This window comes from Callorhinus ursinus, unplaced genomic scaffold (assembly GCF_003265705.2).
Source record: "Callorhinus ursinus isolate GAN/ISIS: 27379988/994484 unplaced genomic scaffold, GSC_fseal_2.0 scaffold30, whole genome shotgun sequence".
NCBI classification, from domain to species: Eukaryota; Metazoa; Chordata; class Mammalia; order Carnivora; family Otariidae; genus Callorhinus; species Callorhinus ursinus.
The window spans coordinates 1,820,815-1,843,627 of record NW_027397092.1 but is presented as its reverse complement, the minus strand read 5'-3'; the positions used below and the strand labels follow the sequence as shown (position 1 = coordinate 1,843,627).

Here is a 22,813-nt window from a genome sequence, read left to right as displayed (position 1 = left end):
AATGGCCTTCTAGAGTCTAGTCACAAGGAAAAGCTTAAGCAAAAGAATGGATTGGGTAAACACAAGAGATGGTCACTAATTCCATTTCACTGGAAGATAATATTTGTTTAAAAAAAAAAAGAATGGCAAAAGGTGGAAAACTTTGAATGCCAGACTGACAAACCTTGTGTATTAGAAATAAGAGTTACTGAGAATACCTGACTAGGAAATGACATCATTAGTTGTTGCCCTAGGATAATGAATCTAGTGGCTGTGAATAAAGGATTCACCCCAAGGTGGCGGCGGCGGGGGGGGGGGGGGGGGGGGGGGGGGGGGGGGGGTTGTTGCTGGAACCAAGGAATCCAGTTTAGGAGGTCTACAATAATCTATCCAAAATAGACGCTTGAGCATGTGTAGTAACAATAGGAATAGAAAAGCAGGAAATCATGAAGGATACAGAGGTACAAAAATTGGCATTTGGTAGAAGGGTTTGAGAATGAAGCAAGGAAAGGGGTAGACCATGGTGGATGTGGTTTTTGAGCCTAGGTAGCCTAGCTGCAGAAATAGAAACTCCAGGAGTTGAAAAGCACACTTGAAAGTCGAGTTTCAAATATGTTGCATTTTAGGTGCCAAACCAAGTTAAATAGAACTTGCTCTCCGTGTGTAAAATTAGGGAGAAGTGGGAGGCATCCATATAGAAATGACCAATGAAACTGTGTTTGTGAGAAGATGTAGAGAAGAGAGGCAATGAATATGAATGTGTGAATACGGCTATATTAGGATTCTTGAAGCCTTTGAAGGTCAAGAAGAGCCAGTGAAAGTAGATTAGGATAGCTAAAATGAAGTAATTCAGGGACTCAACAGAAAACATAAGAATAAAAAAATTTTTCGAGTAAACAGTAAAAAGTGTACAAAGTACTCTGTCCCAGAATGCTTCAGTTAACCACCTCTCAGCAACCTATATCACAAAAGTTTGGCTTCTGAGGTGCTTTCTACCTCTTTTTGAACAATGGTGATTGAACTGTCATATTTACTCCCTAACATTATTAGAATATTTACAGTGTAATCAGTTTAAAACAGGGATGTTTAAAATAATACTTCAGGTGGCACAAGTAAACGTAAATATGTAGACACATACATTGAAGCAAAATGGGGGTGGGGGAGTGGGGAAAGACCGGTCTTTGAGAAATTGAGGCCTTCAATAACCTTGAATCCGAATTATTCCCTGGGTCCGTTTATAATGAGACAGAATGAATCTATACTTGCATTTCTTCTGTCCCTCACACTTACTTTCATTCATACTCACTTCGTGTCCTTCACAAAGCGTGCTGAGTACCCTGCACAGCATAGAAACATGTTTCCCTAACCAGTAGGCTCTTTCAAGTGCACGCCTCGATTTGATTTTAATAGCCTCCTTAGAACCCTTTAACTTACAGCTTTAGGAGCCATTAATGATACATCCGGTCTCTGCACCGAATACATTATCTTAAAGGAAATGTTTGATTTTAAAACCGAAGAGGGGTTCCCTGGCCTCCCACCGTCTCCCTCGTCTTGCTCGAGACGGGAGTGTCCTTTGTGAAAATTGTATTTTCAGTACACTACATTTAGATGTCTTTTTCAAGAAAGACTTCCACTGTTTTTTCCTCCACCTAGCCTGGAGCATGTTCTGGATACTTTCAGTCGACGACACAGGAGCTCTCCAGCTAGGGAGCGGACGCCCTCGTCAACCCTCGCCAGCAATTCCCCAGTTCCCACTTCTATTCGGAAGGGAGGGCCCCTCCCCCCCTCAGCGCTCCCCCCCCCCCCCAGCCCAGCTGTCTCCTGACCCCCTGCGGTCTGCGTCCCCGCCTCGCGGACCCGAGCGGCGGAGAGGAGCCTCCCAGGGCTGCAGCGACGGGGGGGTGGAGGGGGGCGCGGAGCCGAGGGGCCGGGATGGGCGGACACAACGCGGCGCGCCGAGGTGGGCGGGGGACGGCGCGAAGCCCACCGAGGAGGTGGGGACGCGGTGCCGGGGTCCCCGGGAGCGTCGCCGTGCCTGGCGGGGGGGGAGTGGAGGGGCGGGGAGGGGACCCGGGGCGGCGTGCGTGGACCTTGTCCGCCCGTTCCCGCCGCCTCCGCCACGGTCCCCGGGTCGCTCCCCGCCTCTCCCCACCCTCCGAGGGCCGTTGGTACAGTCCCGCCGACTCCGAGAGCTTAAAAAGGGCCGGGGCCGCGGGCCGCCTCAGACTCGGTCCTGATTTGTGCGCGCGGCGACTTTTCCCGCGAGCCCGGATCCGCCACGCTGCTGGGGGACCGGGGAAGGGGTGCCTCTTGATATCTTGGTGGGGGGGCTCTTTAGCTGGCGGTTGAGCGTCTGGGGGTTGTGTGTGTGTGTGTGTGTGTGTGCGCGCGTGTGTGTGTGTGTGTGCGCGCGCGCGCGCAGCTGTGCAGCCAGCAGCTGAGGTCCCTCGTCCCCAGCTCCCCTGCGCTCAGCGCCAGCACTGCAGCCCCGCAGAGAGCCGTGCGCGCAGCCAGCTCCGCGAGGGATGGAGCAGACCGAGGTGCTCAAGCCGCGGACCCTGGAGGATCTGATCCGCATCCTGCACCAGCTCTTCGCCGGCGAGGAGGTCAACGTGGAGGAGGTGCAGGCGGTCCTGGAAGCCTACGAGAGCGACCCCGCCGAGTGGGCGGCGTACGCCAAGTTCGACCAGTACCGGTGAGCGCGCCCTAGCCCTGGCCCCGAGAGCTCGGGCACAGGTCTCCGACGCCCCGCGGCGCCCACCCTCCTCGCCAGCTTTTTCCCGCACCCCCGCGCTGCGCCTTCTCGCCCTCGAGCCGCGGGGCTGGCGCTCGGTGCTTTGGCCCAAAGGCGGAGCATCCGGGCCTGGCCGGAGACTGCGGAAGGCTCCGGGCGTGGAGGCCACCGCACCGCTGCGAAGTGTTTTGTTCTCTTCTCGCCGGTCCACCCAGACGCTTGCAAACCTCCGCTTCTCTCGGCCTCGGGAGCTGTGCTCTTCCCTCCGGCTTGCTCGCTCGCCTCGGGCGCGGCGGTGCGGGGAGACCACCCCCCCGCCCCCCGCAGTGGCCCCACGCGCTTGGGCTCTCCTCGGCCCGCCGCCCCTGGGGGACGGAGCGTGCTTCCCGGAGAGAACTCCATCAGCCATCCCGAGAAAGGGGCGGCGGTGGAGGACACAGTCCCCCGAGCCAGTTCTCCATCAGTCGGTCGCCCGCGGCCGGGCGCCTGCCAACAGGCATTTTGCCCCGATAAAATAGCTGCTTTCAGCTCATGCTGCCCCTCCCAGGCCCATTTAACTTGCCGGACTGAGGGGGTTATTTCCACCCACTCTCAGGGTTGTGAATTCAAGGACTGCTTCCCTTTCAGCCCCCAGGCAATATGCTTTCTCGAATCCTTAGTTCTGAGGCTCTGGAATGTAAATGGGAGACCGCTGCTTGCCAGATGTGCTGGAGTGAGATGGTCCTTTGAAGCTCTGGCTTCGTGATATAAGTAAAAGTGAATCCCTCTACCGGTCCTCTAGCGCCAGAAGTAAAACCTGATCCCCTCTGAAGGGTGAGGGTTTTCTATTCTGAAAGGCAGCTAGTGATTCAGGCTTTATGGCTAGTTGGGCTGAGGGTAGGCAGAGGAAAATACTTGAAAGATAAGAATAAGCAGAGATTGTTTTCCTTGGGAGCAGTTCCTTTTAGTCACCCTACCTAAACATAGTAAGTGTGTTTGTCGGCAAGGGCTGTTTCCTCTGTATTTTAGGAGTTGAAATACAAAAGCGAAGCCTGCTTAAGATCCCATTTTCCACTTGTACATGGCTCCAGGAAATGCCTTTGGTTCCTATCCTTCTGTGGCTACCAGTAAAGCTAGCAGAGTCCACTTTTTCATTTTGCCGCTAGCTCCAAGTGAGGGCTTATTCTGGGCCAGGTACCTTTCCAGGCACTTTAATACACCCTATTAACTCATTTATCTCATGACAGCTCTGTGAGATAGGTACAATTCTTATCCCTGTTTTACAGACGAGGAATGGTAGGCAATAAAAAGGTTGGATTACCTGCACTGGGTCAGACTTATATCAGGAAGCCGCTCTGAGAGTCAAATCAGCATCATTATTCCGAATCCTCACTCGAAACAACCACTAACCTTCCAGCTGATGCCTGGCGCCATGAGTTTGCCCTCAGCCTAGATAGATCATTGACCAAGTGAAATTCACCAACCACGGTAGGCTGGAAGGGCTCTGAATCTTCAGAACAATGGCATTTCCAGGGGCTTTCAGTTCCTCTTGACTGACAGGCTTTGAATCACTTGAAATGCAAGCATTTGTGTTGATCTATTGCACCGGTATCCGGAGGTGCAACTAAGATAATGATGCAGTCCTGGGTGGGCAGCTGGGGCAGTGTGGAGAGAGAGATGTAGGGCAGTGCAGATCATTTTGATAGTATTTTTTTTGTATGGCATAGGTGTCCCAGCACTGCAAAGGATTCTGATCTCTGACCTTGGGAAAGCCAGTGCAGACAAACCAAGACAGAATGTTCTAGTGTGAGCCAGATGGTAAAGTGTCCGGAAATAGCCCCAGAGAGGCAAGGGAGGTGACCCCAAGACTTGTAGAGGGAGAAAAAGAGTATCCTGACACCAAAAGTGGAGTTTATTGGGAATTAAAGGCTTTGTGCACAGCCCCTTGAGAGGTCATCAAGGGCTACCAAGTAAAGATGACTGACATCTAAAAAGCACTTACTAATCAACTTTCTCTCCCTGATCCCGCTCTGCCAGCACCTGACCTCCTGCCTGGGGAGGAAAAGGGAGGAAGGGGCATTCAGGACATAAATGAACAGATGACCGTGTGATCAAACACTCCCCCAAATATGGGAGAAAGATTGCTTGTCTTAAAATATCTGTGTGAAAGTCATGATTTATATCAAACTTTGCTAATTAGATGGTGTGGATGGTAACTTTTCGACCAAGAGAAACTTTAAAAGTGGGTTTTGGTTTTTGTTTTACTGATGGTGTGCTTGTGGTCGTTTCGATTTGGGATTTTTTTGTGGCCAGTTACTGGTTTCTCCTGGAAAAGGTTTAGAGTGTTATTTACTTCCCTATGGAGTGTCCTTTGTTGTATACTTAAGTCAATCCCCACCCTATTTGTGGAGGAATTTTCATTATGAGTGCTTCTGAATGTGGTTTGTGTCTGGGTTTTAGCAAATACTAAGGAGAATTCTAGAAACAGCTATTTAATGAAACCTTGTTTCTTATGTTCTGGTTTAGCTACAGGGAGGAAGGAAAAAAAAAACCATTAGCAACATGCTTGCCTAGAGCAGTAATGTACTTTGTAAATACCTCTGTAAGAAACTTATTCTTTTTATCAGTTTGAGGCTGTCCCGAGGAGAATCAAGGAATTTGCTTTTTATCCCCCGTTACCTTTTTTGTGCCATTAATTAAAACAGAGCAGTTATAAACTTGGTGATACAAAATACGAAAATGTCCAAAATGAACTGTGAAAAAATGCCTAGTTTTCACTTGTGCTGGATTTTTCTAATTAGAAAACCACATTTAAAGTTGTTTAGAGGTAGAAATGTTCACTTTTGTAAGTGAGCCATACTTTGTGACATACTTCTTTTTCCCAATGCATATTTCATCAACCAGATTCAAACTTCTGAATACCTTCCTTTCAGGTATACTAGAAATCTTGTGGATGAAGGAAATGGAAAATTCAATCTAATGATTCTGTGTTGGGGTGAAGGACATGGCAGGTAATACAGTTAATTCATTTGCAGATGCTTAGTCGATGATCTAGTCCAGCCTAAGAAAAGGACAGTACAAGAATGGCCACAGGTCTTGGGAGCATTAACAAATTTCATGTTACAGTTATTTGTTCAAAATGTCCCAACAGAAATTCTCATGGGAATTAACATCAGGGGTTTGGGCATACACCATGTATATCAAAACCAGCCCCCCAAATGAATAGTAAATCAAAGGAGGTAGTAACCAGTTTAACTTAATCTCTCTTTCTCTGTCTGTCTTCTGTGGAGTTAAATGTATATGGAATTTTGCTAAAATTTGACCTTTGTGGTGCTTTGAAGTCTGTAAACAATTGCAGGACCAAAGACCAAAGGGTCCACATTTGGACCCAGAAGAGCAATTCACAAATTCAGAAAATTTCTTGCTACTTCAAGTTAATTGTTTACTGTCTTTGCCTTTTTTAATATATTTTTTTAGTTTTTTATGTAGAGGGCAAGGCGCTTAAACTAATACCAATTCTTTGAAACTTGGTTCCTTAATTTGTCCCTAGTTTATACACTTGTGAGTATTGTTACCTCTGTAAACAGATCCTTTTCGGGCTTTTGAGAATGGTAAAAATAATACTTGCAGACCCGTTTTTGATGGGAGAGAGGAGACCTGAATTTATGAGATTTGGGGGGAGTTAGGTCTATAGAGGATTTCACTCATACAGAATGGCATTGTTTTCATTCATTCTCTCAATATTTTTTGAAATCAGATTATGTCAAGAGTAGGACTAGGCTCTGTGGGTTTAGGAAATGAGTTCTTATGGTTTTATGCATTCAACATAGAAGATAAATGCTAATAACGTACAGGTTCATATGTTTTATTAGCCTAAGTTTACATAAATAAATATTTTCTGCAAACCCAATATACTTTCGTTCTCCCTCCATTGTTGGGAGTTAATCACAGGTGGGGTACTCTAAATCTACAAAATATTAACATGATGGCAGTAAAACGTGTGGGTGTTAACACACATACACATACCTTTTGTCCCCCAAAGCCAGGAGAAAAGAGAAAAGGCCTGGGGGCAAAAAAACCCACTATAAAGTGATCTTACAAGTGTGATGCAGTTACGAGAGATGATTATCTTTATCCTTTCTCAACTTTCTCTGAGGTTTTATAATCGAGTTGTAGCCCAGCTTAATTGAGTTCTTAAAAGCTATGACTTGCAGAAGATAAAAGGTTGCTGGTTTTGTATTTCTGTTATCAAAGAAGTATTCCAACCCGATTTTTAAAAACGCACTGTTCTATACTTCGGTTATGCATCAGCATTGCACCCCTACATGCACTGATACGAAAGACATAGTATGTTATATGTTGCCCTGAATGCTGTTAATTACCAGTCGATGACAATTACAAAGCCAGCTGAAATGGTCTGTGACCTGTCCTCCTGACAGTATGCAGCAGTAGTAAGCTCGGGGCAGAGTGTTATGTGGCTCTGGGTGCTGCTGGACCATCCACTGAGTTTCGTTGTCTTTTTGTGTCTATATATAGCAGTATCCATGATCACACCGACTCCCACTGCTTTCTGAAGATGCTGCAGGGAAATCTAAAGGAGACCTTATTTGCCTGGCCTGACAAAAAATCCAACGAGATGATCAAGAAGTCTGAAAGAATCTTGAGAGAAAACCAGTGTGCTTATATCAACGGTAACTAACATTGAATACCTTTTTCTAAGGGCAAGTGGGAAAAGTCTTGAACTCCCTTCTGAAATACTGCTTACTTGCCCACGTCCAGCAGAATTTGGTTCATGGAGTCATGGTTTCAGATACTTGGAAAATGATCTAAAAGCAGTAGGTTTTTTTTTTTTTTTAAGCTTTGCATCTGAGTTAGAATCACTTTATTCAAAATACGTGCACGTAGATGCACTGAAAAGTCATTTCCTGCCAAGTCTGAGGACAGTTAGCATCGAATATGAATTTACAAAAGTAGATTCTTTTATTTTTATTTTTGTTAACGATTTTGTTTTTGAATAATCTCTACACCCAACATGGGGCTCAAACCCACAACCCTGAGGTCAAGAGTCACACACTGTGTGGACTGAGCCAGCCAGGCGCCCCAAAAGTAGATTCTCATTTAATAAGGGAGTGAGGTCAGGCTGGAAATACTAGTCTTTGTGTTAGAAAATGTAAGGAAATGTTCTGGAAATGATTAAGAATGCTGGCTAGTCCCTGTTTTTATAAAATACATAAAGCATACTTCAAAGCGTGTTCACAAGGGAATCTTTATAGAGCACATTATTTACCAATGATTTATAGATGTCTACCAAGAATTCATTCTTTGTCCTAAATGTGATCTGGAAGAGCCAGATGCTTTTCAGAAGAGGCTGTGATTAACATCTGTATTTCTAAAGGAAATAGTAACTTTCCAAAAGGCCTGTTAAAGGCGGTGGGAGATCATTTTTGATTCCCATTTATAGACGAGATTGCCAACATATAGGAACAATAAATAACTCGTCTGAGGTCACTCAGCTTTTAAGTGCCCGTCAGGATTTGAACTCAAGCCATTTGATTCCAAAGCCCGTACTCTTAATTGGGATGCCATCCCATTGATGTAAAATAAAATTTTACAGAGATTTTTTTCTGGCCATGCAACTTTTTTCTTATATCTTAAAGTCCCATATTAGTTTTGACACTTGGCCTGAATTTGATCATTAGTTTAAGAATGTAAGCCGCTGACAAAGGTCAGATAGTATGGGAAATTTTCTCCCCCATTCACAAAACACAAAGGCATCCATTTTTCTTATGTGGCGGGAAGCTTTTATTTGAGGGTTGCTGTATATATAAGGCACACCAAATTTCCTAGAACAATTTTGTTGCCTGTATTACTCCCAGTGAAGCCAAAAAGCCTTTCAGAATAATTGCTTTCAGCAAGAGTCCCAGAGTCTTTGTGAAACTAGATTAGGTCTTAAAGAGGAGGTAAGCTTTTTATCCAAAGGTCTTCAGTGCAAAACCTATAGGAGCCAAGCAGGTAAGTGAGTCGTACAGGCCAAGAATAAGGCTGTGGGTCCTGGTGTGTGCAGGCCACACTGTCTAAGGGGGACAGTGATGGCCACTCAGTTCGAGCCACATGGTTCAAATTTCTTTTCCACCGAAGTGGGAAATTCTGATTTTTCTGGGAAATTTTGCCAGTCGGTAAAATATTGGGTGGGATAAGCTAAATATTTCTGTAGACGAATTGCCCGTAAGATCAAAAGCCTCGAGAGTTCAACCTTTGATCTTTACCGATGCAGGAGGAGTGCAGATGGGTACTGATGGTGGGAAGGATGTTTCGAGTACAGGGAAGAATGTGAGGGAAGGGAAGTCACAATCATTACAGAGAATGAAAAGTTCCGGAATGGTCTTGCTAGAGACAAGGGAGAATGGGCTTGGACAGGAGTAGGAAGAGAGTAGAGTGAGATGAAGGCCTGGGGCCTCCCAAACCAGCTGAAAGTAAGAGCTTGCTTTGGTCAGTAGAATTTTATTGGGAGTATCTTGATGGATTCCGTAGCAGTGTGCAACATAGGGTGGAGAAAAAAGAAAGTTGAGACAAGGAGACCAAATTGCATAAAGGCAAATGGTAGACATGCCTGGACCAAACTGGCATCTATAAGTATCACCAAGAAAGGCCCAAGGTTATTGTGAGAGATGGTACACCATGGGCATAAGGAAAGGAGGCAAAGACGGATGGATGGATGGATGAATGGATGGATCGATGGATGGATGGATGGATGGATGGATGGATGGATGGATGCTGGGATTATTAACAGTAGATATCAGACAAGAGTTTGAAGGGCTTCTCTAAAGGATGATGACTAGGTTTAGTGGGGTCTGTCTTGAGCACACAAGGATGATGACTAGGATTGTGCGGCATGCATTGGGTAGTGTACGCGCTTGCAATTGGAGAAACAAATAATTTGTGTAAGGGTGGCCATCTCTTAAGAATGTAGAACTTAGGTTCAAAATTGTGCTTAGGCCGGTCTGTTATGAGCAGTAAGCTATAGAACCAAAGAGTCTGCGTATCCGAGAATCACGTCCCATTTTGGGAAATGAGGAAAAAGGCTAAAGATCCCAGAAGTTGTGAGTTGTTGGAAGGTGGTCTAACGATAGCTGGGGTAGAACCTCAGTCTTCGCCTTCTAGGTTTTGCTTTTGTCTTATACGAGCTCATGGAGCCAGATCATAAAGTATAAATCATAATTCGGTGCCTACCCTAACTATACTAATTAACCCTGAATTACTTCCTTGATTACTCCTCAAACTCTCTCCTAACGAGAAATTTTTTCTCAACATATTTTTGAGTATTTTGTCTTTCCTCTATTCCCTCCCCCCCCCTTCCTTCCTGCCTTCCTCCCTCTCCCCCAGGGCCCTTAGACTTACTTCAGTGTGAACTGATCAGTCTCTCAGCCAGGGCTCACCTGCCATCCTGGGGTCCTCTCACATCATGCAGGCTTTCCCTGTGCTCCTTCCCCTTGCTGATCCCCTTTATTCCTGATCGCTTGTCTGCTTCCTTCTTGGTTCGTGCTCTTAATTTGGTGGAAGATATCTTCATTGGCTCTATGAGAAAGAAAGGGTTCATGGAAAGTAAGTTTTTGAGACCTCATATATCTAAAAATCCCTATTCCACGCTTGCAACTTGATTGGTAAGTTAGCCTAATGTGGAATTAGGACCTAGGATCTTCTCTCAGAACTATGAAGGTAATCCCTTGACTTTTCATTTCCAGTCTGTCTTCTTTTTGAAAGCCTGGTGCCATTCTGATTCTTGAATCTTTCTATGTAATTATTTTTTCTTTCTAGAAACTTTGGAATGCTCTCTTTTGGTATCTTTTCCTACCCCCAGCATTACAGTCCTGTACCTTGATTCATGACTCTCATTCATCGTGTTGGGTAGTCTGTGGGTTCTTTCATTCTGGAAATCTGTGTCCTTCTATTCAAGAAAATATTCTCAAGTTATCTCTTTGGGGTTTTGTTTGGTTTTGGTGTTTTGGTTCTGTTTCTGAACCTCTTATTGCTCAGATATGAAACCTCCTGAACTAGTCATCTGATTTTTTTTTCTTTCCTATTTTCTATTTTTATTCCTTTGTTCTTTGAGTCTTCTAGCTTTCTCAGTTTTTCTTCTACTTTCTATTCAGGTTTTTGTTTCAGCTATTTCTTTTTGTTTCTGAAAGCTCCTTTGTTCTCTGGTCCTTTTTGTGGTATTGAGCTTCTCTCTCTGCGTATATTAATCATAAAAAATTTTTTAAGTCTTCTCCTGAGCAGTGTCTGTTTCAAGGGTCTGCATTTTGGTGGGGGGTGGGGTGCTCTGGACCCCGTCTTTACTACTAGAGGCCTTGCTCAGTTGTCTGGTGGCCTTGGCTGTATGCTAATACTTGAAAACTGGGGACAAAAAAAAAAGTTAACTGGTAGCTCTGAACACATGGATGGTGTGTGTCAACTAGGCTTCCCTCTAGGATAATCTGGCAGACATTTCTCCTTGAGGAACAACCAGTAGCGATATCTTGAAGAGCTTTGTTCTAGAGCCGATCAGATTCCCAGAGAAGGTGCTTCGCATCTCCTGTCAGGCCGGGGAGGGGGGTGGAAGGGGGGGGGAATCCTGTCTGGCAGCATTCTGGCAGCTAGGTGGGGAAGAAAGCAGGGATCGTACCATTCAGTAGGTAAATGATCACTTATGTCACCTGGTAACATCACCTGTTTTTCACCTGGTATCCACCAGTCCTGAGTTCATGTGTTAGACTCTTTGTAGAGTATAGATCTCAGACTTGTACTCAGGGGAATGAGGGAGAAAAGTGGTAAAAGGGATTTGAGCCTCTACTTATAGGCTTTCAACCAGTTCTTGGATTTTTCGCCCCATCTTCATCCTCATTTCCAGAAGCTGCCATCCCTGAGCTGTTGATACGTAGATACAGATATGATATCAAGATGGAAGTCAGGTTAATTTTGGGCTCTCCCCATGGGGAGCTAAAGATTTAGCTTTCTGTCCTTGGCAAAGCTATTCATCTACTTTCAAGCTCTCAAACTTTTATGCTTTTATTGATGTGTTCTATTTTCCCATTGGTGTTGGTTTTTTGGGGGTTCTTTTTTTTTTGGTCTTTGTGGGTTGATGCCTTTTTAAAATTGTTCTAATACAACTGTAGGGGGTTTTTGGGAAAGAGTAGAGGACACATTGCTTACTATCTTTAACTGGAAAGTCCCTTCGAAGTGACTGCTTGTCTGTATCAGATTGATTTATGACCTCAGGTGGTTGGCAAAACTTTTACCGGCACCTGTCAGTCATCTAAGCTCCTTTATCCACTTCTCCTTCTTGGGTATTATGTAGATTCCATTGGCTTACATCGAGTAGAGAACATTAGCCACACGGAACCTGCTGTGAGCCTTCACTTGTACAGCCCACCGTTTGATACGTGCCATGCCTTTGATCAAAGAACAGGACATAAAAACAAAGTCACCATGACATTCCATAGCAAATTTGGAATCAGGACTCCATTTGTAAGTAGAAGTTCTCTCTCCTAGGATTAAGTGCTTTGTGGGTTGGCAATGTGACCCTGTACGCATTGATTTTTTTCTTGTCCCAGATACCATTCGAATGTCTCATGGTAAGTATTCTTGAAGTGAAGAATGAGGTGAACTTTAATGTGGAGGAGGGGACCCTTATATCCTAATTCTTTTCTTTAATTTGGGAGAGGTTATTTTCCATTTATATTTTTTTAAAAACATAAATTAGATGCAAAGAATTATGTGTGGAGAAACTTAAAAGTGTATGCTCATTCCTAAAGAAAATGTTTCTTCATTTCTTAGAGAAATAAGAATAAAAACTATTATTTGATGTTAACTGCTTCTGCTCTGACTTAATGTTCACAGGCCTATGAACTAGAACAACACAAATCACTCCCATAGTTAACCTTCCCAAAGTCAAGGCCCTATTCTGATGATATAAATACATCCACCTGTTTTGATTGCCAGGCTGCTTTTTCTTGGAGCAGTGCTACTGTTTAGGCCACAAATCAGTGAGAGTAGACTCTGGTAATGTGTTCCCCCTGGAGGAATAAGTGTTTCCTCCTGAAAATAATCAGGCAGCCAACAGTGATTGGGTATGGCCAGTCTTCTCCTGCTGGTGAAACACATTGGCCATTCAGGGGAATGGTCTGGAATTCATAACAAGAATGTCCAGAAATAGACAATGCCTGAAAACCAGTACTGGAAACTATCCTCACAAATCTTAAGAAAGTACCGCCTTGGAGGGAAGCGAGGGCAGAATTTTCTCAGGTGATTGCCCAGCCTCATTGTCTGCATTCCGATCCCCAAGAGATAGTCTTATCACAGGAACAAAACAACAGGGCTCCCCGGCCAAAGCCAAGTTTTCATATATGGCTAGAAAAGCAAGGACTCCTTAGGAACCGGCTGAAAGTTCTTGCATAAAGATTCTTACACAACTTTTTGTCTCTTATAGACAGCTTCGGGATCCCTGGAGAACAACTAAGGAGCACCAGATCCTCTAAGGTTTTAGCTTAAGGTCTGCTAAAAGTTTTGCCCTGGACAGGGATGCCTCCAGCAGTTGCTGTCCATAATACACTTTACGAAGCCAATACTTAGATCTCCTGCAAGGCAGATGCTAATTGTCAAGCATTGAGCAAGTGGATAGTACCCCAAGCTACTGCAGAAGAAAAATCACACACTAAAGGAAAAACGGGCTCGTAATTTTAAAGGCCAATTAAGTGTTGTCCTGGTTTTATCCTCTGAATTCAGTGGAACCATATGGGGGGAATGTCAATGAATGTCAACAATTCAATGAAGATTTTTAGAGCTTTTGGAAACCCTTTGGTCTCTGAATTGTAATTAGCAATAAATAAAAACAAGAAACCACAGACATCAGATGCTTGCCTTGTTACTTGGAGGACTAAATGTAGGGGTCTTTCGTATCCTTTGTATGTTCTTAATATTTGCAGAGACTTTTTTGAATCTATGGATTTTATTTTTTCAGTCTTACTTGACAAATTCCTGTCCGATAAGTAGCAGGATATTGTAGACAGAGAAACTCAAGGCACTTTGCCATTTGGTAATGAAAGGGAGGGCAGAAGATTTTAGGAAAGTACCTGTACCCCTAAACCCAGGTCAAACCAAAAACATAAACTCATGTCTAATGTGTCCAGTGGTCCTAAAGACTTTGTATAACCACTAAAATTGCCAAATAATTTTAATAAAACTGGATTTGACTATAATTCAAAGTTGTCTTTCTGTTTAACTTGATTGGAATTTCATTTAATTCATACTTTCTTAGATTTCGATAGGGTGCCAAAAGCACTGCAAAAGATGCTTTTATGAGATAAGGTGTTGAGAGGGCCAAAAAAAAAAAAGCATTCAAAGCAGCTTACCTTTTTGTGCTTCACGTATGTTCACTAAATGGCCAGAGATACCAAGTCCAGGGCTTCTGGCCGCCGTGTGGTTGGCTAATATGAGCAGTTTTGCCTGAAAATAATGTGTGGGTCTGTGCTTCAATGGGAATTGGTTCCCAGCATTTAAAAATAAGAGATTTCATAGAACAACGTGGAGATTTCTAGCTTCTTGAAAATTTGACGTCCCTGCGTTGCATTTTCATTGATGTCGGCTGGGCCCAGATCTGCCCCTTCCAATGGGGCTACCGCTCCGGTCTGGCCCACCGTCCAGCTTGCTGCTTTGTCCTGTTGATGTTACCTACAAAGACCGCATATGTATTTTGAGTTTGCTGCTCCGACTTCAGGCAGTCATTTTAGGAATACCTGTCATAATCTTGGAATTGATTATTTCCAGAAACTTACTCAGAAAGTAAAGTCCTTTGAAGATGGTTCTATGTAGATCGTTGCTTGGTTGTTGACACCATCTTGTAGAATTACTTATATCTTTATGACATCTTTGTTTCCCTCTCATCTTTGAGAAGGATGTTAACCACTTACTGGGTGCTTACTACATGGTAGGCATTGTTACGAGTTGTTTAGAGGTACTAACTTCTGGGAAATTTCTTCATGCATTAGGTCATGTGTTGGTTTTCTACTGCTGCTTTAACACCTTTTACCACAGACTTAGTGGCTTAAAACAACACAAATTTATTTTCCTGGAGCTCCAGGGGTCAGAAGTCTGTTTCACAGCATCAAAATCAAGATGTCAGCAGGCCTGCATTTCCTTTCTGTGAGTTCTGTGTCGAATCTGGTTTTTTGGGTGTTTTTCTTTTTTTTTTTTTAAGATTTTATTTGTTTATTTGACAGTGAGAGAGGGAACACAAGCAGGGGGAGTGGGAGACGGAGAAGCAGGCTTCCCGCGGAGCAGGGAGCCTGACATGGGGCTCGATCCCAGGACCCTGGGATCACGACCCGAGCCGAAGGCAGACGCTCAACAACTGAGCTACCCAGGTGCTTTCCCTAGCTTCTAGAGACTGCCCACATTCCTTCCTCGGGATGCCGTTGTCCATCTTCAAGCCAGCAATGGCAGGCCGAGTCCTGTATGTTTGCACTCTGAGCTGTTCTTTGCTTCTCTTCGCTCCTTGGAAGGACTCAACTAGAAATCATCTGTGTCGCTACACTCTACTCTTCTATCTGTAAAGTCTCTTGGCGTGTGAGATTATATATCCATAGGTTCTGGGGGTCAGGATGAGGGTGTCTGTGGGGGTCATTCTACCACAGTCTACCCTCTCGCTCCCAGAGAGCAAGGCCCATCCCATATGCAAAGTAGATTGACCCCATCCCAGGGTCCCCAAAGTTTCCATCACACTGTCAACTGAAAGTACAAAATTTTGCCCAAATCTCAACTCAGAAAGTCCCAAGTCTCCTCATTTAAGTTAGGTATGGGTAAGGCTCTGTTATAATCCATCTGGGACACCGTTGTTCCCCATATTTAGAACTGGTAAGCACAGGTTAGAAACTTACCAAATTTATCTGGCCAAGAATAAATGAACCTAGGATTTGACCCCAAGCAACTTCTGTTAGAACTCGTTCTCTTTATACTTAGGTCTTTCAGGTAAGAGTAATCTGGGCCACATCCAATTTTTGTGTTTCCTACTGTATCAAAAGAAAAAAGATGGTAAATGTTTTATATATATGGTATACGTGTTTAATAGATAGTAGTTTTAACACACAGTGCGTGGCAAATAATGGCCAAATCTAAATTTGAGGATCGTTATGCATCTGAGGCTCAGTCAAAAAGGCCACTCCGGCATCTGTGGCCCTCGTGGGTGTCCTGCCCACCCTGCTCTCTGAGGTTTCCAAGTTGTCTGTCGTCCACGACCATTAAGAAGGAGCAGACATGCTTCTCCTCCAGGAGCTCCAAGTTCTCTTGGCTCAATGAGGTGTTGACACAGATGGTGAGGCAGTGAAGCCATCAAGGGCCCAAAAGGATTTTGCAGGAAAAGAAGGAACACTGAGGGCTGGAATTGTGCTGGTTGCTGAAAGATGAATGGGATAAGAGAGGGTAAGGACTTTAGTGTTGAAGAGAAAGAGGAAGGAGCCCCGTGTGAGGAGTCCATGAAAGGCAGGGCTGGCTGTTGGGCCCATGGACGCCCTCAGCGTTCAGGACTTCCCATCTCCTTGGCAGCTTGAGGTGCTGCACGGCCTGTCCCCTCTGCCCAGTGTGCCTTTGTCCCCACTCTTTCCATGGCTGCCTCTTCTTGGCCTTCAGGAGTCAGCTCGAGTGTTACACCCAGAAAGGAATTCCCCAACCACCTTATAGAAAAGCAAACATCCGGCCACTCTCCATCCGATTTCACTGAAGCAGGTAGGAGTGTCTGAAAAGGGTCCTACCTCTTTTCACTCCTTAATTGTCTAAATCTTACCAATAGGATGGGAGCCCCATAGGGAGGAGACATTGTTTCATTCACAGCCTTATCCTGAGCACTTAGACCTGAACAGAGCAGGTCCTTGGTACCTATTTATGAAGTGAATGAGAAAAGCTCTCAATCTCCTCATGTGACAATTCTGCACTCATGTACCCTTGTGCTATGGTCCTTTTCCCTTGTCACCAAATCACATGTGTCATAATATTTTATATTAAGTATGGAAATTCTGAGGATCATGTTTTTAAGCCAGAGACTTCTTTCATCGGGCCCATGTCAGTGGCTTGTCTTTTGGTGTGGGTTCATCGATCACGTATGTAGACAAACCCGTTGATGAAGGAAGAGCTTTTATATGTGTTTCGTGGGAGGGGACAGCATTAATGATTCCATTTAGCAATGGCGCTTAAGCCTTTTTTTTTTTTTTGTACTGGCTCAAAGAGCCCTTTGAAAATCAGAATGCTCAAGTTCAAGGCCAGCACACCACAAATTGGCATACAATTTCAGAAAAGACTTCTGGACCCTCCCAAGGTCCCTGGGAGCCCCAGGTAAAGAACCCTGTCTTATGTGAGCCAAAGCGCATGGACAGTGGTGGCTGTTTCAGGTCATTTTTGGAGCCGGGAGGGCGTTAGCAAGCTAGGCTACTAGTTAACCTTTTAAAAGTTACAAAGGGGTTTCCAGGAAACATCAGAAACTGGAGCTACCTTGTCCCAGGCACGTCCACCTATTTCACAAGGTCTGTTCTCTGTGTTTCTAACAACACGAAAGACACTTCAGACTTTCACAACTTTACGGATCCAGTTGCTAGATGTGTCCTTTAGAAAGTCTGTATGGGAAAATAATACATAAATAAAAATTTTTAAAAAATTAAAAAGGGATATAGGATAGTGAAAGAAAACAGACACAAAACAAATATTGTATGATTTCACAGTTATGCAAGGTACCTAGACTAGGCCAATTCATAGAGACAGAAAGTAGACCGGAGATTCCCAGGGGAAGGGAGGCGGCGGGAGGGAGAGTTAGTGTTTCCTGGGTGTAGAGTTGGAGGTCACGAAAATGATTTGAGTGTAGATAGTGGTGATGGGTATACAACATTGTGAATGTTGTATCTGGTGTTACTAAATTGCACATTTGTGAATGGTTAAATGATAAATATTATATATATTTTTCCATAATTCGGAATATTTTTCCCAGCGAAACTTATAAAATGCCCCATCATGAAATAGAGGAAGGGGAGTAAGAGTATACTTATCATGAAACAGAACAGATGAACATAGGGGAAGGGGGGAAAACAGAAAAAGAGAGGAAGGCAAACCAAAAGAGACTCTTGACTGTAGAGAACAAACTGAGGGTTGATGGAGGGAGGAGGGTAGAGGGATGGGCTGAATGGGGGATGGGCACTAAGGAGGACATGAGCACTGGGTGTTGTATGTAAGTGATGAATCACTAAAGTCTCCTGATGTTATGATGAGCACTGGGTGTTGTATGTAAGTGATGAATCACTAAAGTCTCCTAAAATCTGTACCACACTGTATGTCAACCAACTAGAATTTAAGTAACAACTTGAAACAAACCAAAAAGAGTGTACTTATCATGGCAGACAGTGGAGAGGTTGTTCCTGGGGAGAAGACAATGTAGGAGTGGGTTTTAAAAAAAAAAGTTACACTTACCATGATGAGCACTGAGTAATGTATAGAATTGTCAATCATTGTATTGTACGCCAGAAACTGTTAGTTATATTTGATTATACTGAACTGTATGTTAATTATACTGAATTTTTTAATTTAAAAATTTTTATTATTTTTTATACTTGAATTTTTTTAAAGATTTTATTTTTAAATAATCTCTAGACCCAACTTGGGGCTCAAACTCACAACCCCAAGGTCAAGAGTGGCATGTCTACTGACTAAGCCAGCCAGGTGCCCCTCTTCTTGAATTTTAAAAAAACCATCACTTCAAAGACAGAGAACTTTACAAATAGACTCATGGGTGTTCCCCAAGGAAAGCAGCAATGTTTTTCTTTTCATTCAAGATTTTATTTAAATTCAAGTTAGTTCACATAGAGTGGAGTATTAGTTTCAGGAGTAGAGCAATTCATCAAGTTGCATATCATACCCAGTGCTCATCACATCACGTGCCCTCCTTAATGCCCATCGCCCAGTTACCCCGTCCCCACACCCCTCTCCCTTCCAGCAACACTCAGTTTGTTCCCTGCAATCAAGAGTCTCTTATACTTTGCCTCCCTCTCTGCTTTATCCTATTTTATTTTCCTTCCCTTCCCCTATGTTCATCTGTTTTGTTTCTTAAATTCCAGACATATGAGTGAAATCATAGGGTATTTGTCTTAAGAATGTCTTAAAAAATAAACCAAAGTGGGGGGGGAGTGTGTGTATGTGTGTGTGTGTAGAGATGAAACATACTGTCATAGAAAACACAAACAACATAAAAAGCCTATGGTAAAGACCATTCTTCCCATTCCTGCCCCCAGGCTCTCTTTTCCTTTCTAGAAGAAACCTATGTTACCACTCTCTGTGTTTGCTTATTTATTTATTTTTGTCATTTATAAGTAGGGTAACAGTCTGAAGTCCAGGCTGTGCACTTACAAGAAGAGCTTTCCATATCAGAATGCCAACACTTCCTTCTTTCTTTCCTACTGATGGGGTCATGGTTTTCCATTGTACCATAGTTTAGCTCATCGTTGGTGGACTTTGACATGATTTCCAGACTTCTACAGTTACCAACAATTCCAATGAATAACCGTGTGCAGAATGTCATTTCACAAGTATCAGTTGACACATTTTGTTTTTACAAAACCAACAAGATAACTCAGCCCCCCGGAAATGACGGAACAGCACAAGGTCAGGGTCAACTGTGCTGCCTGAAGAGTAACCCTCCCGTGCAGGACCTGTCACCTGATGTCACCGCTTTTCATTTTAGTGTTTCCGCCCTGTTCATTGGTCAGATGCATTTATGGGAAGCTTCCAGTGCTTCCAGAAGCTTGACGCTCACAGAGATTACTTATCACAGCGAGAAAGCCCGGGGAAAGCCCACGTGTTCCTGAGAAAAATGAATGATTTAGTCACGGTCAATTTAGAATTCTGCTTCTGCTCCACAGGAGAGCTGATGCTTTCCTGATGTTGTCCTTGTTGTCACTGAGCTTTTTGGGTAGTGAAGATGGGAGAAGATGTGGTAGCTTCAAAACATGCCTCACAGTTACTTAATGGGGGGCATTTTGTTTGTTTTTCAAGTAATTCACAAAAAGACATAAAGGAACTGTGAGAGACTCAGATCTACTGAATGTGGTTCTGAACACTGATTTAAGCCTAAATCAGTGGTCTGAGGGACATCCTTAAACAAGCTCAGGAAGTGATTGTTTAAAATATTTATATCTAGGGCACCTGGGTGGCTCAGTTGGTTAAGCGACTGCCTTCGGCTCAGATCATGATCCTGGAGTCCAGGGATCGAGTCCCACATCGGGCTCCCTGCTCAGCGGGGAGTCTGCTTCTCCCTCTGACCCTCCCCCCTCTCACGTGCTCTCTCTCTCAAATAAATAAATAAAATCTTTAAAAAATAAAATAAAATAAAATATTTATATTTATGTATCCATACACTATAGTGACGTGTATGATGTTTACCCAAAAGTGCGATCAGAAAAATTCCTTGCACAGGAGTGGTCGAAATATTATAGAACTAGAAATTAATGCAGTTGAGGATTGGTCAGCCTTCAGTGCCAAGAGCCCTCCTAGGCATGCCATAGCTAAGACAAAAAGTGTCATTACAGCTATAGATCACCGCAATGCCCCTTTCAAAAAGATGGCTCTTGTATGCTTGTAAGTTTATGCAGGATTCATCTAACTGATAAATATAAAATAATGAGATCGTGCCATCATGAAGATGAAATACACTTCAGTGAGCATTTGTCCAAACAAGTCTTATTATAAATGAAACTGAAGCAGGTGAGGTTAAGGTTGACCAGTATGCCCGTGGAATGTCGTGCTTGTGCAGGTCCACACATGGGAGCTGAGACTCAGGAATTCTGTAAGCTGATTGGTAGATGAAAACCGATCACAATGGGAATGTTTGCACTGTGGGAATCTGTCAACGCTGTAAATCAGGGTAGTTCTCTTCCCCCAGAGACCCTGTCAAACATTTGCTGACATACCACTGTATCTAAGGTCGTTCAGCCAATTCAAAATAAAGACAAGTTTTGCCTGGAATATGTAAGTATACATTTTCACCTTTTTGTTTTTATTGGGCTTTTAAATTTTTTAATTGCGTTTAAATGTTTAAATCAAACATTATTTTCACTTCAGAGAAATCCTTTAAGGTAAGGCAGGAATATTGTTTCTCCCCACCCCATTTCAGAGATGAGGACATTTAGGCACAACGGAGATGAAATATTTTGCCCAAGGACGCACAGCTAGGTAATGGAAAAACCAAAACAGATGGTTCTGCTCAGGACATGTTGGACCTCTGGCAAAAGAGGAAAACTATTGCGCAAGGACAGAAAATCAACAAGGTGCCCCACGCAATGGTGACCCTAAGACTTTCCTGCCTGAAATCTGTTAACTGGTTGTGATGTTGTAGTTTAAAAAAAAAAAAAAATACTGTTGAGGTACTTAGTCTGGATGGGCCAGTGAAGGGTCTTCTTTGTCCCAAGTGGATCCAATGAGTTATTATTATGTCATAGCAAAGGTTGGGACTGGGCTGTGCTTTATTCTTATTTAGGGTTATAATTTTTAGGGCTATGTTCATAATGAGACCCTATGGCACCAGATCAGGATTCCAGGTTGTTTCCATTAAGACTCGTTCAAACACAAAAAGTAAAAAAATAATAATAAATGAATAAATATATAAATAAATAAGACTCGTTCAAATGCAACTGCCTAAATGTAACCCACACAGACTTGAATAAAACGAGGTCATGTAACTGTGAAGTCCAGGGGGTATTCAGGCAAGGGTGGATCAAGGGATCCAAACTGATATTTAGGACTCTGTTTTGCACTCTTTATTTTGCACTCTCTATTTTTTAACTCCCAAGTCTACCCTTGTGGCATTAGTATCTCCAGGCTTACAACTTCAATTTCAATTTCGGTAGGATAAAGGGTTATTTCTTCATAGTCTCTCTGTAGTAGTTAAGGGATCCAGCTACGTGGGCTCTGATTGCATCATATGCCCATCCCTGACCCATTTGCTAGGGTATGATCTCTGCCCTGGCCTGAGTCATGTGTTTGCCTCTGGAGTCAAGGCTGGAGCCACCAAATCAAACGCATTGGTGTGGGGGTTGAGGTCACCAAAGAAAATTAGAATTCTGTTATGAGAAGAAAGAAGGAAGAGGAGACTACACGGTAGGCAGAAAATCAACAGATTTCCACTACACAGGAGCTCGATAGATATGTGTTGAATTTATGAATGTAAGAACGAATGAAAGATCACAGCTACTAAATCATCATCACCTTTTTACCCCCGATAATACCATTTTAAACAATGCAAGACTAGTCGTTTTTCTTTCTCTTCTTTTCCTGATGAAACTTACAAAACACTCCATCGCTCCAAAACAGAGGACTTTGCAAATAGACTCGTGGGTGTTTTCCAAAGAAAGCTGCAATATCTAAATATCTTCCATCAAGCCCATAGCAAAATTCTTCCACCAGAATTACAGCCTTGTGTAATAGGAGGCAAGTGGGCTTTTTTCCATTGTCCCAGAATCTGGCTAGGTCTTAAGGCTGAAAACAAAAGGTATCACGTACCCTCATATTCTAAAGAGGACAGACACAAGTCACTAAGAGGTTGGGGTCAGGCATTTCTGTTCAAAGCATGTCGGGTGTTGGCAGATCCTGCTGTCCTAGCAGCAACCCTATCCCATCTACTCCCCAGTCTGCATAAAATAAGGCGGAGGAGCTGGGAGTCTTTATACTGCCATTGTGAATTGGTCAAAGCACTCTTGGGAATGTTCATTGGAATGTTCAATGTTCTTTGGGAATATTCATTCCCAAACTAGGACTGCAATGAGGCTGTTAGAAACATGTCTGCCTTTAGCTCAGGCCATGATCTCAGGGTCCTGGGATCAAGCCCTACGTCGGGCTCCCTGCTCAGTGGGGAGTCTGCTTCTCCCTCTCCCTCTGCTGCTCCCCGCTTGTGCTCACTCTCTCTGTTAAATAAATAAAATCTCTTAAAAAGAAAGAAAGAAAGAAAGAAAGAAAGAAAGAAAGAAAGAAAGAGAGAGAGAGAGAAAGAAAGAAAGAAAGAAAGAAGAAAGAAATCAAGAAAGAAAGAAAAAAAGAAAGAAGAAAGAAAGAAAGAAGAAAGAA

The 22,813-nt window shown here is 43.5% G+C and overlaps 1 protein-coding gene across 2 annotated transcripts; it reads left to right on the top strand.

Moving 5' to 3' along the window:
- The first annotated feature begins 2,189 nt into the window (after nt 1-2,189).
- Nucleotides 2,190-13,926, top strand: CDO1 (cysteine dioxygenase type 1). 2 transcript variants are annotated; one of them, XM_025860808.2, is made up of 5 exons: nt 2,192-2,674; nt 5,626-5,703; nt 7,229-7,383; nt 12,027-12,196; nt 13,158-13,926. In XM_025860808.2, the coding sequence occupies exons 1-5, from the start codon at nt 2,505-2,507 to the stop codon at nt 13,185-13,187; spliced, it is 603 nt and encodes a 200-aa protein (XP_025716593.1). In that variant the 5' UTR covers nt 2,192-2,504; the 3' UTR covers nt 13,188-13,926. The 2 variants fall into 2 exon arrangements, with proteins under 2 accessions (XP_073734648.1, XP_025716593.1); XM_073878547.1 differs by lacking the exon at nt 5,626-5,703 and having other exon boundaries at nt 2,190-2,674.
- Nucleotides 13,927-22,813: the final 8,887 nt, after the last annotated feature.